The 17767-nt window shown below is 45.5% G+C and overlaps 1 protein-coding gene across 4 annotated transcripts in view; it reads right to left on the bottom strand.

Moving 5' to 3' along the window:
• Window positions 1–17068, bottom strand: part of ACVR1B (activin A receptor type 1B) — a 32682-nt gene extending 15614 nt beyond the window's left edge. Inside the window, exons 1-3 of one of the 4 annotated variants that reach the window (XM_028125581.2) lie at window positions 16928–17007; window positions 15522–15671; window positions 522–761 (exon numbers count right to left, since the gene is read on the bottom strand). In XM_028125581.2, coding sequence (XP_027981382.1) covers window positions 522–696 — 175 coding nt within the window. In that variant the 5' untranslated portion in view covers window positions 697–761; window positions 15522–15671; window positions 16928–17007. Of the gene's footprint in view, window positions 1–480; window positions 762–13621; window positions 13725–15521; window positions 15672–16927 lie in introns of those variants that run through there. The other 3 variants (XM_028125580.2, XM_028125579.2, XM_028125582.2) reach the window with 3 other exon arrangements.
• Window positions 17069–17767: the final 699 nt, after the last annotated feature.

Raw genomic sequence — 17767 nt, 5'->3', positions numbered from 1 at the left:
TTCCACTCAGAACAGCTGCTTTAAGCCCCGGCAGATTTAAGTCCCTCCTCTTCTGCTCTCCCCAGTGCTGCCTTCTAAATGGTACGCTTGCAAAAGGGGTGCCAGCTAATCCTCTCAGCCTTGACTGCTCTCCTTCTTTTTCGACTCCGGCCTCTCGTCCCGCCTTGCCATCACCCTCACCCAGCAGCTGCCTTCACACAGCTCAGCGGTTGTCTCCATTCCCTCCCGTGGGGATACCTGCCTGATTCTCCCAGTCCTTACCAGCTGCCCATGGCGGCTCCGCCAGTGGCCAGAACACAGTTCTCAACCCTGGGACTACCTTGACCATCGGTCTCCTCCGACCTCTCGTCTACAAACCTGAGTGGGGAGGAATCCTATCCCCTTGTGACCTTGGGGAACATCAAAAAGGTACTTCTACATATCACCAAACAAAGGGATTGGGCAGGAGTAGAGAAGGATGAGATGACGGGGGTGCCCTACCTCCAGGATGAGCCAATAGTCCAACAAGGGTGTCCACTCACCACTGGGCACCCTCAGGTCAATCTTGTTGCAGAAGTCAGTATAGCAGCAGTGGGTGTTGCGGAGATCCTCGGAGCTCAGACAGTAGAAGGGCTTCCCGGCGGGGACCAGCTCCACTTTGGGGATGCAGGTGCGCACGTGGTGCTCCATCCCATCCAGGTTGAAAATGGAAACCATGCAGGCCCCATCTGTCTCACACGTGTAGTTGGCCTGGAGGCAGCTAGTACACGCACACTGCAGAGCTGCAGGAAATTTGGGAGTACACTGACATTAACGGTGAGATCTTCTCCTAGGTCCTTTTCCAGACTTAGAATATAATCCTTTAGCACACTGGATGTTCCCAAATAAGGAGCTTTTATAGAGATAGGGCCAGAAAGATGGCACTGTCAATGGGAGCACCAGCTTTTCGCCTGTTCAATTCAGCTTGGAAACCAGGCTTCCAAGCTCCACCATTTTCTTCTAAGTGGCCCTATCTAATGCCCATGAGAAACAGAGAAACCCCCTTTCAAACTTTGCCTTAGACTCATTACACATATATTTTGTGGCTGGGAATGAAGTTTTCCTTTAAATGTAGAGGAAGACACCTGCCCCTTGGAGGATACAGGACACCACCTCCTGCCCCACCCCTACATCCTCCCTCCAAAACTGCCCCGGCTTCCTCACTCAACGATGGCTCCTCAATCCCATCGCCGTTCTTGGGCACTAGGCATGCCATAGTTTGCTGAATGCAGTATGCATGCTCTCACACATTCTTTTGCTGCAATGCTTTTTTTCCTGGCTACTTCTCACAAATCCTTTAAAATTCAGCCTGACCATCACTTCCTTTGAAAAGCTTCCCGCCCACTAGTCCAACACCCTCCTCCTCCCTTTAAGTCCATGGCAGGTGCACCTCTCATGAGGCGCAAAAAGAATAACCTCCAACGAGGATAACATTAATGTTTACATCATAAAGTTACTGTGAGGATCAAATGAGCTGATGCATAAAAAGTGTTCAATAAATTTAAACTACTCTGGAAGGTCCCTGGATATCACTTTGAAAACATTATATACGCATATATAATATATACACATATAAAAATATACAAATATATATAAATATGCTTTATACATATATACACACATAGGCACGCGTTTTTTCTTTTCCCCCCAAATAGGCAGTGTGTGCAATCATGTCTGGGACGAATGAGTTCTGCTGGGTGTGTATTATACATAAGTGTGCACTGTTGACAGGAAATTACTGTAAATGAATTTGGTGCCTCTGAAAGCCAGTTCAGCAGCCCTGGAATCTGAAATCCTTTATTTATCCATCTAACAAGAATAGCACAGACAGCAGCAGTCGGTTCTCCCCAACACTGTCTCCCATGAGCCTAACCCAGCCCTGACCTCTCAGAACGGGCAGGAGTATGGCTGTGGCCACGAGGACACTTGGGTTGGGACTCGCTGCTGAATGAAGCATTTGCCTGTCGGGGAATGGAGGGGGCAGCCCACCCAAGTCCCATACTGGCCACTCAGTGAATACTATCTGGATACCAAGTGGGAATACATTCAAACCAAGGCCCCCAGAGAAGAGACGTTTATGACCAATCCCATGAAAAACTAGCCTGTTGAAACTCACCCCTTCAGGCTGTAAACAGTCTATCTTTGTCTCTTCCTGCAATACCCTGGAAGGCATCTCTCGGCTTTTCAGTTCCAAAGGCAGATTCTAAATATCTCCGGTGCCCAAGCCCCCTTCCTCAGGCTTATAAATGACGCACTCCGTAGCCATTCCCACCCACAGAAACAAAGGAGAGCGCACACGGACAGGTAAACGCCACTGTGGAGCTTCACTGTAAGGCCTTTGATCAGAGACAGCCCTTTCTTCTGGGAGAAATTCCAAAACACGCAGCTACCTGCTGAAGGGTGAGGGTAGTGTTCTATTTTAAGGGCAGGAAGTTTAAAGCAGGTACCCTTTAGACTAGAATCCACATCATAAAAGCAATTTTAAAAGTCAGTTCTTCCTAAACTTCGATTCCAGTCCTTTTTAGACACAAGAAAGGCGAAGAAACCTCTTCATTTCCCCCCAAATACCTCTTTTTGCTCCCTCTCTTATTCTTCTTGCTAACTCAAATTTACTTCTGCAACTCTCTGAATACTCGAGCCAAACCTTTTACTCACGCTGCAGTCCTGACCGGTAATCCAAGGAAGCTAATGCCCCCCCACCCGCCCTTTGCGTCAGGGAGGACATTCATGCACAAAGGGGTTCCCCGTGGAGCGCACACCTCTCAATACATGTGCCATGACATCCAGCAAAGAGAACAGCATTGGGGCTATTTTGGGAAGCAAGAAGGGAAAACGAGTAACTCTAAGAGGGCTATTCTGAGCACAGTGGGACACACAGGCCAGACCCGCAGCCGCCTTTTGAAAAAAAAAAGCTCACTTCAGAGTCTGTCAATTAGCAGACAGGAGAGCCAAGAGCCTCTGATTCCAGATACTTCTTCTCTCCCTTCGTTGGTTCATGGCCTCTTTCACAGTGATTCATTCTGGAGAACACACCCACACGTGGCTCATTATTTTTGGGAAGTACTTCAACAATCTTGGTGTAAGACAGGAAAGAACAAAAGTGGTGAAATCTATGTGAGACGGGGTGAAGAACGGAACTGGGAGCAGGGCCGTGCGTGTTTGTGATAAGGGGTTAGGCAAGTCCCTGAATCCATCTGGGCCTCAGCCGCCTAACCAGAAAATACCATTTATCTTACAGAGATGGTAGGAAGATTAGCCACACATCCGCTAAGCGCTGAGTATTCGGAGAAGGACTTGCTCTGCACACATCTGTGTACATCCATACAGTTTACAGAGTGAGGAAGAAGTCTGAAAAAGATAACCATCACTACTGCCCACACCCCTGAAAAGGCTTCAGTTACTTATTGCCAGAGCCACAGCAGGGTCACGGTGGCAGGAACAGGTCAGAAAGACCCAAGGCTCAAGTAGCAGCTCTAACACCAATCACATAGCCTTGCGCAAGTTAGTAACCTCCTGCACCCTGGTTTCCTAATCTGTAAAGTGGGACTGTTAATAATCACTTTACAGGACTATGTAAGAACCGTATGAAATCATGCATTTTAAAAGTGCTCGGCAAATAGGTGCTCAATAAACTTTAATCTCTTCTCTAAATGTAAGACTCAAACAAACACACACACACGGGCATGCACCCGCAAAACGTCTCTTTAACCACTAATTAGGAAGTAGCAAGTTACAGTAAGAAACTGCTATTCTAGTCTCAGCTCTGCCAGTAACTAGCCGTGTGGCATTGGGCAAGTCACTTAACCTCTCTGAGCCTCATTTTCCTCATGATTCATCAGAAAGAAGGCAATGAACTAGATGACCTCTAAAGTCCTCCAGCTGAAATTTGAATCCAGTTTGTTTTTAAATTCACATTGTTTGGATCACTGATCCAACACTGGGAAGTTCTGCTTTAAATTTTATATATTTTTTCCTGAACTTTAAAGACAGACATTAGGGCTAGTCTTCCGTTAATATTCATTTTTCAAAATAAGTAATAAAATTATAAAAACATCTGAATTTACTGTAAATGTACTAGTACACTAAATCATAAACCTAATCGCAATTTCTTTGAAAAGCTAAATCTGGACTAATGAATGCTAATAGCCCTTTATAATCTACTTCATAGTGACTCATCAGGTTAAATCAGTCTACACACACGCATATAAACAATATATACCTAAAACTCTCTGTATTCCACAACCAAGGAGTTATGTAGTAGAAATAACACAATTTGGAAAACCAATCACAGAGGAATAACAAAATCACTTGAGACACAACCAAGTTAAAAAGTGGTCAGAACCAGGGGGCACCTGGGTGGCTTAGTTAAGTGTCCGACTCTTGATTTCGGCTCAGGCCAAGATCTAGGGGTTGTAGGATCGAGTGCCACGTCAGGCTCCGTGCTGGGGGTGTGGAGTCTTCTTAGGATTCTCTCTCTTCCTCTCCCTCAGCCCCTCCCCCCCAAGAATGGTCAGAATGAAATTCCCACTAGCACAGCATTTTGTTATTAAAAGTCAGTCAAACCGGAACTAAAAACAAAACCACCTATGCAGGATTTGAGTGTGGCTCCAAAATACGATTAGAAGGTGGTATGTGGTAGGATGTAGATGCAAACTTGATTCATGAGAGAGGCTGTGTTTTGAGGAAGACCAACAAGTCCCAACTCGGGCAGCCTCTGTCTAGTTGCACGTTACGGAAGCACTAACACAGCTGGGCCTCGGCAGAGACAACCCCACCGTAGGCAGGGCGCTGGGGTTGGGTCCTCTCTCTGAGCCACTGGGAGGACACTCAGCAAGGGTGTGGCTCGTGGGAATTCCCAAGAGCCACCATACGGGCAGAGACTCACGGCCACTCAGCCCACTATTCTGCCCCAGACCACATCTCCAGGGGACAGGGTGTGGGAGAGCACAGGGTGGTGGGACCAACCTCAAAAGGTAAGAAGCAAGCCGCAAAACATCCACATTTGTCCTGGCAGATAAAGATCCACAGATGTTCTAAAACATATTAAAGCTCCAGTATTTATGACTTTTAGCTTATATTAATCGCTCCTTGAGGATAATAAGCTTCACTGATTTCATACCAGAATGGGGCACTGTCCTGTTCAGGTATACTAAACTTGCCTCTTCCAAACCTCACTGGGCAACCTTCTAACTTTATAGTATCCATGATGAGGTGCCCAAACCAGCTCGCGTAGCCCTTCTTCTTCACGACTTTACAATTTGATCATAAACTGCTTTTCAGCCCTCCTCCTTCCAGATGACAGCATCCATCAGAGAAGCCAAACTGATAAGAATAGCCTATTACAACGCATGATTATTTTAATTAGTCTTCCTTGGACCTTATCCAAACCCCCTACAGCTTCCTTAGGATAGAACACTTCAACTCTGAGTCTGAAGGGCCAAAATGATCTTGAGGGGGAAAAAAAAGAACAAAGTTGGACGACTCACCCTTCCTGATTTCAAAACTTACTACAAAGCTACAGCAATCAAAACAGTGTGGTACTAGCATTAAACACAGACACATAAATCAATGGAATAGAATCCAGAGTGCAGAAACCAACCTCTACATTTATGATCAACTGATTTTTGACAAGAATTTCTAGACCGTTCAGGGGGAAGGACTAGTTTTCAACAAATGTTGCTGGACAACTGGATCTCCACATGCAAAAGAATGAAGTTGACCCTTACTTCACACCATATATAAAAATTAACTCAAAATGGATCAATAACCTAAATATACAAGCTATAACTTATGTTCTAAAACTTCAAAAAAGAAAATAGGGGTAAAGCTTTATGGCTTTGGATTTAGCAGTGCTATCTTAGATAGCATACCAAAAGCACAAGTGATAAAAGAAAAATAGATAAACTGGCCTTCATCAAAATTAGAACCTGTGCATCAATGGACGATATCAAGAGAATACAAAGACAACCTATGGAATGGGAGAAAATACTTGCAAGTCATAGATCTAATAATGGCCTAGTATTCAGAATACATAAAGAACTCATAACTCAACAACACAAAACAATTAAAAAATGGGCAAAGGACTTGTATAGACATTTCTCCAAAAAAGATACACAAATGGCCAAAAAGCACATGAAAAGATGTCCAACATCATCTCAAATGCAAATGAATTTTAAATGCAGATGCAAATCAAAACCACGAGACACCACTTCACACCCACTAGGGAAGGCCATAAGAAAATGAAAAAGAAAAATACCCAGTGATAGTGAAGATGCGGAGAAACTGGAACCCTCATACATTGCCAGCAGGATCATAAAATGGTGTAGCTGCTGCGAAAAACAGCTGATGGTTCCTCCATAAATTTTTTTTTTTTTTAAAGATTTCATTTAGTTATTTGAGAGGGAGAGAGTGAGAGAGAGCATGAGAGGGGAGAAGGTCAGAGGGAGAAGCAGACTCCCCACAGACTCCTCCCGATGCAGGACTCAATCTTGGGACTCCAGGATCATGACCTGAGCTGAAGGCAGTCGCTTAACCAACTGAGCCACCCAGGCGCCCAGTTCCTCCATAAATTAAATGTTGAATTACCATATAACCCAAAAATTCCACTTGTAGGTATACATCCAAAAGACTGAAAACAAATGTTCAAACAAAAACTAGTACACGAAAGTTCATAATAGCACTATGTATATAGTCAAAAGGTGGAAACAACCCAAATGTCTATCAAATAATGAGTGGAAAAACAAAATGTGGTATATTCATACAATGGAGTATTATTCAGCCATAAAAATGAATAAACTATTGATATACACTACAATATGAATGAACTTTGAAAACACTATGTTAAGTGAAAGCAGCCATATACTATATGATTCCATTTATATTAAATATCCAGAAAGCACATTAGTGGTTGTCAGGGGCTGGGGAGTGGAGTGGGAAGGAGGATGGAACGTTACTGCTTAATGGGTTACTAGGTTTCCTCTGGGGTAAAGAAAAAGTTCTAGAACGAGATAGTGGTGATAACGTTATGAAGGTACTTAACACCACTGAATTGTACATTTTAAAATGGTTAAAAATGGTAAATTCTTTGTTGTCTGTGTTTTACCACAATTTTAAAAAATTAAACATCTTTGGAAAACAATATGTATAATATAATCTCCATTATGAAACAAAAACATTTAAACACCTCACGCATGCATGGGGAAAAAAAAACTCAGGGTGCCTGGCTCAGGTGGTAGCGCATGCAACTCTTGACCTCAGGGTCATCAGTCTGAGCCCCACGTTGGGTGCAGAGATCACTTATTTATATACATACATACATACATAAATAACAAGGAAAAAAATCCTTGGAAGTCTAGCGTTCTTCAGATTGTATTCTTCCTGAATCCCTGTGCTCTCCAAGATGTCCCAGGAACCCTTAAGCTCCACCAGGGGGGAGCCACTGCCCTGCGTTGCTTCACCATTTTCTCAGTGGTGTCTAGTGCCTAGCAAATAGTACTATGTTTAATAAATCTCAGCCTAATAACTTGAGAGGGAAGGGGGCTCTGCCAGAGTGGATTTTATCTGCTGTACATACGTTTCTACATTTGTACATTTAAAGGGTTGCACTGCTTTAAAAAGACAAAGAAAAAAGAAAAATATTGTTCAGTAACTACTGATCTAGACAACTGCCAAAATGTTTAGGAAAATCCTGAATCAGGTTAAAAAATGGCATCTGGTACTAAAGTGTCACAAAACAAAGGTAATGTTTGGTTCCCCTGGTAGGGGCGAGGGGAGACAGTAACTGGGAACTGACAATGCGTCAGCAGCCAAGCCTCTTAATCTAAGTAGAAGCACGTTAACGTTAAAGTAAAGCAATTAGATGCTACTGGTTCATAAAAAAGACCCAAGTTACATTTTCACCCTTCACAATCATCAAAATTAGATTTTAAAAATACATTAAAACAAAACCAAACCAAACCTCTCAAGTATCCAAGTGCCAAAATAAAGTCAAATTTTACACGTGCAGCTGGGTGGTACCTAAAAAACCAAAAAAATGTACTGGTAAAAAGCACTTATGAAAAAAATGTAACCGACTTAATAAAGGAAGCTATTTGTATGAGGAGGGGAAAAAAAGCCCAGAGATTTAACAATAAGACACTTGATAAGCTTGGTATTTTATTTCAATCTGGGAAAAGGTCTTGGAATGGGGTTTGCATAAGAGAAAGGTGTTTGAAAAGCCAGCTCCACACTCTATCTATCCTACCAACTGCCTTTCTGACATTCTACTTGGAGACAAACCCAACCCTAGAGAGCTGTTTAAACAAGTTCACCCTTAAGCCTCAGGTCTGGAGAATGAAAGCTTTGTTCTCACTCAAAAGAGACGTTTGATGTTTATGCTAAGGAGACCTGTCACTGCAACTTAATTTATGGCTGACTGTAAATACCTGAATATCTCAGCAAGGGCCCACCTGCTGCCCAGGAGAATGTCAAGGTAAAACTAGAATGAGCGGCGTCTTACTACGGAGCGTGCCTGGTGTTCCTAGGACCCAAGTGTATGGACTCAGCAGTCCTATTCAGACTATCTAGGAGTATCTTGGTACTTCTCCTTTACTTACAGTTTATAATGAACATGTAAAACCATTCTGCTTTCTCTCTTTGTTGTATTTAAATAGACGTATTTGTGGCTCATTAGGGCAGGGGAGGATGTTTATGAGTGGCATTTTGTATTTGCTTCCTGACCTATTTACTATACTATGGATGAGTGGAGAGGAGACAGTGTATGTCACAGTTTTGAGTGAGAAGAGGAATAGGAATGGTTTCAGGCAACTGGGACAAAGAAGGAGAAAAAAATCAGCCAGGGCTGAGAATAAAACTAATGAGGCTGAGATCAAGTGCATTTGGCTGGAATAAAATGGGTAGGTGGTAGAATAAAACAAAGATGAAAGCGGTGAGGTAGGAAGAGAGCTTATCATGTTCCAAGTAACTGAGAAATGTTTGTAGCATTTTTGAGTGACTAGGATAAAAACTGCATAAAGAGGAGATACTAAAAGTACAGCAGGGACAGAACTGGAATTATTTACCTAGGATATTGCTGAGAGGATGGAAAAGAACTGAATGAATTCAATTAAACAAACTTATTAAGTACTTAAAATGTGCAAGGCTCTGTGACAGGACAAAGCCACAGAAAGAAGAATAAGCCAGTTCTGAGCATCCATTTTTAGAGGGCAGAGGCTGGGAGAGTGGGAGGAGCAGATGGACCAAAGAGAAGAGCAGAGAGGATGGAACCATGGACCAGGGGAAGGCAGGACAAAGACGGTCCCACATTGGAGGATGGTCACTTTGGTTAAGAAGAGAAGGCCGAGGCCAAGCAAAACACAAGGCATATTAGGTTCACGGCGAACGGACAGGTGCAAGGTTCCAGCCAGAGGCAAGGACGGTAGGGAAGACGAGACCAAATCAGATGCACCATGATGCCAGGCTAAGGGGTCTGGGGTTGATCCTGGAGGCCACATGAAAGCAGTGGAATCATGAGACACAGAGGCCATGCTCTCCAAAGTTAAATCCAGCAATAGAATGGACAACAAGTGGGGGCCTGGAAGCAGAGACTGGTTAGAAAATTACTTTCACAGTCCTCGTAGAATATGGTAGAGTACAGGATTTAGAGCACATGCTTTGGAGTCCGACAGACCTTGAGCCCACCACTGAACCTCACCATGCCCCAGGCGCCTCATCTGTAAAATGGGGATAAGAGTGCTCAGAGCAGCTGCAGAGAGTAACAGACATAACCCAAGTCCTTAGCATCACACCTGAGTAGACAGTAAGCATTCAGTTAACCAGGTGCCTTTATTACTACTGCCATCCCACTGCATGAGAAGGGTCTTGTGGTTGTTCCAAAAAGAAGAAAAAAAGTCAATTTGTGTGTAAACTTCTTAAGGGCAAGGACAGACTCTTTCCTCAGTATCCCTCTCACCATTCAGCTTGGTCCTGGATGTTAGAAATGAACACTGATGACAATTCAATCTTATCGACCACAATTATAAAATGTAATACACAAATGTACACCAAGACAACACATGAAGATCTAGGGCAAGGCAGGTTCACAACTACTTAATAAAAAAATATACGCTTCAGTTCAAATTCCTCAACTCAAACATTGTTACCACCTAAAAAACTTATCTCCAAAGTACGCACAATCTGCTCTCTCCTCCACTCAGTCACAACTCTCTAGGTAACTGGCAGAGTAGGTGAAGGCCACATGTGGTCAAAGAACTTTTCACATGGGAGGTCCATCACTAGCATGGCTGGGTACCCTATCTTGGGTAGTTAGTTCCCTTCTTGCTTTCCTTCTCACATATCCATCTGAGCCGCCGCCACACACACACACACACACACACACACACTCTCTCTCTCTCTCTCTCTCTCTTTAAAAAACACCACTTATTTACTATCTCAGTTTCTGTAGGTCAGAAGTCCAGGCACAGCGTGACTGGTGTTGGCCAGGGCTGCCTTCTCCTCCAGGGCTGGGACCTCTTTCAAGCTCACTGGTTGTTGGCAAACTCCACTGCCTTGTGGATGGAAGCCTGAGGTCCCCTTTTACCTCCTTGCCGACAGCCAGGGACCACTCTCAGCTCTGAGATATTTACTTTCTTCCAAACTAGCTGGAGCATTTCTGACTTCCTCTTCTGCAATCAGCTGTGAAAACTGCTTTCATAGGGCTAGCATAGTCAGGTCAGGTCTATCACAACAGTCCCCTTAGCTGAAGATCAACTGATTTGGGACCTTAATCACATCTGCATAATCCCTCCAAGGCGTACCTAGATTCATGTTTAACAACTGGAAGTCGGTATATTCCAAAGGCAGGAAATCTTGGGGGGAGGGGGCAGAGGGTGGACTGCGGTAGGCAGAATCACCTTATATTTTATTTATTATCTATCTCACCTGCCAGAAAGTAAGCTTCATGAAGGAAGGCATCTTTTTTTTTTTTTTTAAAGATTTTATTTATTTATTTGACAGAGAGAGACACAGCAAGAGAGGGAACACAAGCAGGGGGAGTGGGAGAGGGAGAAGCAGGCTTCCCGCGGAGCAGGGAGCCCGATGCGGGGCTCGATCCCAGGACCCTGGGATCACGACCTGAGCCACCCAGGTGCCCTGAAGGAAGGCATTTGTATGTCTTTTTGCTTACTGTTGTATCTCTAGAACCTAGGTGCTCAATAAATGTGTTAAAGGAATCTTCAGATCACTATATATTTACTTAGAGCACTACATAACTATATATCACTATATATATATATAGATCACTATATATAGATATCTATATATATTTACTTCAGATAACTACATATTTACAGACTGGAAATGGGACTTCTCTCTATATTCAAATTCTGGTTCAGTGAAACCATTTAGGAATCCTTGGAATTCCATATAATTTTATCTCTGCCACAATGATCTGTGTATGGCTTTAACAAAATACAGGTGATCCTCATCTTTCATAGATTCCATATTCATTAAAATTTATCTGTAGCCCCAAAATCAGTACCCTGTGCCTTCATGGTCATTCACAGACATGTGCAGTGGTAAAAAACGGGAGTCACCCAATGCACATGTCCCCAGCTGATGGTGAACAAGGTGACAATGCTCTGCCTTCCTGTGTCAGCTTTCATACTGTAAATATGTATTCTTTTCATAGTATACTACTCTGTGCCTTGCTTTTCACCTTTTTGCATTTTTGTGTTGGTGCTGGGGATTTCACTGTTTAAAATGGCCCCCAAGAGTAGGGCTAAAATGCTCTCCGGTGTTCCCAAGCTCAAAGAGACAGTGATGTACCTTGCAGAGAAAATATGTCCATCAGTCAAGTGTCGTTCAGGCTTTCACTACAGTGCTGTTGGCCTTAAGTCCAAGGTTAATTAACCAATATATATTAAATAAGGTGTCTTTAACCAGAAACACACACATAGCAAGGTTATGTACTGACTGGTCGATGAAGAGGTGGTGACCAGTGGCTCATAGGAACCTAACCCCATCTTCCCCCTAGGAGCAGTGGTTCAGTATTTGCTAATCCAGTGTTCCAGTCGACTTTATAGAACATTAAGTACCACGAATAATGACACTTGACTATATTAGCCTTATTTTACAGATGAAAAAATAAAGTTGAGACAGATGTGAAAAGGTAGCTCTCAGCACACTCTAGCACATCATTCTGTTTTATTTTCTCCAGAACACTTAAGACTGAGAATTGTGTTTACTTATCTTCAGTCTCAGCCACTGCTATTGTAAGTTTGTCCATCTTGTTCTCTCGGGGTTATTTCCCCAAGCCAAGAACCATTCCAGGCATATACCCAACCTAATGAATAAAGAAATCTCCTATATGTAATTGTGTAAATATCAGGGGTGATTGACACTTTAAAGAGAAGGGCAGTTACTTTCATTATGTTAAATTCAAAACATTTGGTAAGACAAATGCAGGCTTAGGATGAAGTGGAGAGAGAAGAAAGAAAACCAAAAAGAACCCCAGAGCTGCCTGAGGTGGCACTGTCTCTGAAACACAGAGAGCAGGTCAGATTGTCTGGGATGCAAACACCATGGCTCAACCAAATGCTGGCAGCTCTACCGAGTAAGGGAAAGAGAGATACATTCTGAAATAGTATTTCTGCTTGGTGTTACAGGTGTCCTTGATGGAGAAGCCAGCAGGCAGAGGGAACAGGCAAGAGCAGGGATGGTGCCTCCGGGAGCCCAAGCTCAGGTCAAACCACATGTGCGAGAGACACTGAGGAGAGCAAAAACCCGGAGCAGGCAGGTAGGTATTGGAACTTGGCCACGAGGCGGTGCCTACAGAGGGGGAGAAATGCAGAGGAGACTGCGGGTCTGAGGAGCTGATTCCTTCAGAGGCCTCAGCATTCCCAGCCCAGGCGGAACTGATGGGCCACGGATGCCAGCAGCACTTCCAGCGTCAGAGGGATAGCTGAGAAAGAGGGCTCTAGGATTTTCTTTTTATAAACACAGAGAGGAAAATGAGATAAGACCCTCTTACATCAACTCCTACAGTAACGGACAAATAACACAAGACAAAGAGGCGGGATTCCAGAATTAATGTTCACTGCTGCTCTGAGCAAAAACTGAACAGTAAACAATAAGGATTTCAAAATTAAAACAAAAGAGCCACATCAGTATTCTAATTTAACCTTCAAAAATAAAGAAGATCTAAAGCACCATGAACTGAGAATTCCATTCCACCTCAACACCCTGTACTCCTGAGTTATGAGAGCAGACTGCAACGCAACTCATGTTCCAAAATGCAACAAGCAGCTTCGACAGGACATGCTGAAAGAAGCAGCACGGCTCCTCGTCTCCTCGTTTACTGATTCATATTTTGGTAGCAAGGTTACAATTAGCTCACCAGTGGAGAATAAACCTATTTATAACACAGCAGTCCACCTGAAAGACACAATCATCTAAAAAGGTTTTTAGAGGAAAATGAAGTGCAGCTTCTTCCTGTGCTGATTGCAGCTTCCCAAGGTCCTTTCGGATGAAGTCCTCAGTCTAACCTTCCTGTGTTCACAGGCACCATTCCAGCCACCTCTCAGCCTCCATGTTCTTATGTAACATTTACATAGTGCCATAAACATACCCAGAGTTGCGTAAGAATTAAAACGTTGCCAAACCAATAAAGCCTAAAGCAGGTCACTCCCTCCAGACTGTCTTTGATTAGCACAGGTACGCTGCCCGGTCTACGATGTAAGAGCCTGTCAAAAGACAGAAATTAACTTGAGGAAATCTGAAAAGGTCTACAAAAAAAAATGCACAAATCAGAAGAAATTAACCACGCTGTGGCCTGTGGTGCTTCTATCAATCCCAAGAGTATGTTATTCTGTTCCATAAGATAAAAAGTAACCCAACATTGCTTGTTCCCTGAAGTCAGAAACTGTGTCTAAAAATACCTCCCAGCCAACTGGCTATCAGTAAGTTAGTCTCACAAATGTCCCAATAAGAACTACATGGGCTGTTTCCTTACTTTACAGAGAGAAAACTGAGGCAGTCACAGAAAGGTTAAGCAAGTGACTTGTTCAAGGACAACCTGTAAGGGAGCAAAGTTCTGGGGCTGAGATCTGGCCTCCTCCCTCCATCTGGCTCCAACCTTTAACCAGAGTAGCCATTTTATTATGTTTTAATCACATCTGTTCCAGGAGCTCTTTTAACAAAATCAACCAGAGATTCTCTTTTTCTCTACAAGAGTTCACTTTCCCTGTACTTCAAATCCATGTGCACTCAACAAAATTACAAGACTTGGCCTGAAATTAGATTTTTAAGTCTGTTCACAAAAATCCAAAATGTTCCTATCAGAACCTCAAACGTCTCCCTTGTTGCTTTTGTCTTAAGAAATGTATGTCATGTTCTCCCATTACTAATGCAAGTTTACATTTTTAAATACTGATGTGAAAATTCCAAAGCGAGGCCTTAAAACCTGTTACACCTATCAAGTGGATGCTGTTTATAACCTAGAACTCATTCTCCTTGTCACTGGCCTTTTACTAAGTCGCAGTTAATGCACTAATAGAACACCTATCCCTTGCTGCCCTCATGTCATGTCCAAGTACCAACCATTAGGGCTGCCTGGCTCAGCCACTCCTCCAGCTCACCTAGGGGAACACACAGAGGAAGTGCAGGGGAGGAAAGCAATCAACTTCTTGTTAATCCCACAGCCTCTATTTTCCCAGAACTGACGTTTTACTTTAAGCCTTTTGCAACAGTGGTCTCTGTAGCATGCACTATTGGCAACTACATGTGTCCCGGAAAAAACTGTAGTGTCTGGCCAAGAAGTTTAAAGGCCTTCGAGAATGTTTGCTGGACACACAACCTAATTTCCAATTTACCAAAAAAAGAAACTAACTCCCTATTATGCCCACCCATCCTCACCCTAACAAACATCCATTTTAGGAAGGTTACAAAAAAATGAACTCTGCCCTATTCAGAACCAGCTGGATTACCAATTAAACATTTTTAACTAGGCTCACCACAACAAAAACCCCACAGACACTACACCAAATCAACAGGGAAATGGCTGTTAAAAATCTTAACTATATTAGGGACAGCATAAAAAATTTTATGGAAAGAATGTAAAGATTTATTCAGACACATACAAAATGACAAACCTGATGGCTGAGTCTCCTTATTTACTATCCTACTAGAGAAATAACATTGTTGCACATTCCAAAAACATGGCCCATAATAAGGCCCAGCAAACATTATTCACGAAAACCATTATTTTACAACCGTCAGCCCATGTTCATAGACCTTCACCATGTTTATCAGACCCCATGGCATATTACCCATGCACAGAGCAGCGAGACCCAGGAACACACACGAGGTGCTTAACAGAAGCATTAGCCAGTGAACAAAGACCCCACTGCACAGACTACACCACTGGGAACAAATATCAAAGCTGGAGATAATGAACTTGTTTTGGAGACTCCAAAGTAGGATGATGTCTTTTCTTGTTTGTCTGGTTTATTAAAGAAGCCTGAACCCACCTGAGAATCATTATTTTTAGTAGAGAGGAGAGCCACAGAACACACACTTGATCTCCCATAGCTGGAAGGTTAAGGGCTGCTGAGAAGTCAAAGCCCAGGCTTTGTACATCGGGGAGCGAATACAATCCTGATCGTCTCTCCCAGATCCATCTGTGGGTCAATAATCACTTCAATATAACTGCCAAATATAACCTTCATCTGCTACCCCAATGCCAAAACACATTTCAGACGAGTCTCTTAAATTAAATATTTTAGGGTTTCATCTGCTCGTCTTAGCCCCCAAAGCCTCATAAACAACACACCCAGTCGAGTGTCCCACAGAAAGGTACCCACCTCTATACTGAGAAGGGTGGGGGTGGTGTCAGGGAGCAGAAGGCTGTGGGGGTTGGAAGGTAAGGGGTGTGTGAGGGTGGGGGAGTGCGTGGGGGGCAGGGCTGGGAAAAGGGATTGTGTGGGAAGGTAAATAAGTACTGACCAAGGGCCGGGGAGTCGGTCCAGTGGTGGGATCTTTAGATAATCTTGGGGGTTGGAGGGAGGTTCTAGGATTTCACCCGAAAGGCATCCACAAAGTGATTAACTGAATGGGCCCCCTGGGGTGGGGTGGGGGAAGCGAGGTGGAAAGCAAATACACCTAGATGCAGATTAACCGTTCTGGAACCAGGTTTCCTAGGGTTAGAGAGATTTCAAAGCCAAGCTCCAAAAACGTTTAGGGGCCTGTTGGTCTCCCTTCCTCCAAACAGCTTCCACAGGGCATGTGTATGTGGGGGGTTTTGCCCCCCTGAACTCAAGGGGGCTGCACGTAGGGGAAATGTGACTCCCTTTCCCAGAACATTAGGGAGGAAGCAGAGGGAAGGGAAGAGACACCCCAAGTGCAGGTCCTGAAGGAAAGGTTAGAGACCCCTTCCCCTGTCATCTGAGGTGCGCAAGGGCTCGCCACATCAGGATACCTCGGAGAAGCAAAGACCCATCGTCTGAGCCCCTCAATCTTGGCGGGAGAAAAGGCGCCCCCCAAGAGCATCTGGAGGGAGGGAATGGAGACCCCCGCCCCTAGACATGCTGAGAGGCAGAAGCACGGACCTCCAAATCTCGGGAAAGGGAGCCTGCCCTCCCCTCTATGGAACAAGGGGGTGCTGGGAGCGCGACCCTGAGAGCTCCCCGAATCCAGTTCCGCCTGGAAGAGGGCTCGGGTCCCCAGGGGCCCTGCGTGAGCTCGGTCCCGGCTGGGCAGCTGCGCCTCGGAAGTCTGGGGACGCCGACCACGGGTCACCCCGACTCCTCCGCGCCCCCCACCCGGCCATATTGTGCGCGTGGGGAGGGGGCGCGCTGTAGCCAGGGGCCGCGGCGCGGGGCCTCGCCCTCGCCCGGCCCTCTCCATCCCGGCCCACGCCCCCCGGCCCGGGACTCACCCTCGATCCCCCGGGGCCCGGACCCGCAGCTGCCGGCAAGCAGGAGGACTACAAGGGGGAAGAAGGAGGAGGCTCCGGCCGACTCCGCCATAGTAACCGCCGCCGCCGCCGCCGCCGCCGCCGCCGCCGCCGCAGCCCAGCAGCGCCCAGCGCGCGCGCGCGCGCCCCCGGCGCCTCCCCTCCTCCCTCGGCCCCGCTCCCGCCTCCCTCTCCTCCGCCCGGCGCCGGCACGTGCGCTCCCGGCCGAGCCGGCGCCGCGGCCGCCGCGCGCGCCCCCGAAGGGCGGGGCCGGGTGCGCGCGGGCGCCCGCCTTAAAGGGGAGTGTCCCTGTTAAAGGGGTGGGAGGGGCTCGCGCCTCGGCCACCTCACGGGTGGGTGCCGAGCGCTCCGCGGAGAGGCCCGAGTCTGACACGCGGCCTCCACCCTGGCCAGCACCCCGCCCGGCGCACAGTTATCAGCACCGACCCCCTCCTCCGCATCGAATGTTCTACTGGTCGCGTGCGTGTGTTCCTGTTTCCTCCATCCCCACTGCCTCGTCTCAAGCCCCCATCACGTCTCATGTCCCGCCGGGGTCCTCGCAATCCGCCTCCCTGTCCCGCGCGGCCGCCTGCGGTCCGGTGGACGCAGGCAACCTGTGTGATCGCATCCTGGGGTGCCCCTTTGCAGAACAGAGCCAGGTTTTCAGTGCTAGCGCTCAGTCTTGGTGAGGGTGCTGCGGGAAGCACTCCCATTCTGCTGCGAGATAGAACCCTTTTGGTAAACAGTTTGACATTATATATCAAATGCCTTAAAATATCCATACCCATGGACTGGTATTATTCCTTATCTGTCTTCAAGAAA

This window comes from Eumetopias jubatus, unplaced genomic scaffold (assembly GCF_037043125.1).
Source record: "Eumetopias jubatus isolate StellerSeaLion01/CBP00866 unplaced genomic scaffold, mEumJub1_p1.0 scaffold_8, whole genome shotgun sequence".
NCBI classification, from domain to species: Eukaryota; Metazoa; Chordata; class Mammalia; order Carnivora; family Otariidae; genus Eumetopias; species Eumetopias jubatus.
This window is presented reverse-complemented; position numbering and strand designations above follow the sequence as displayed.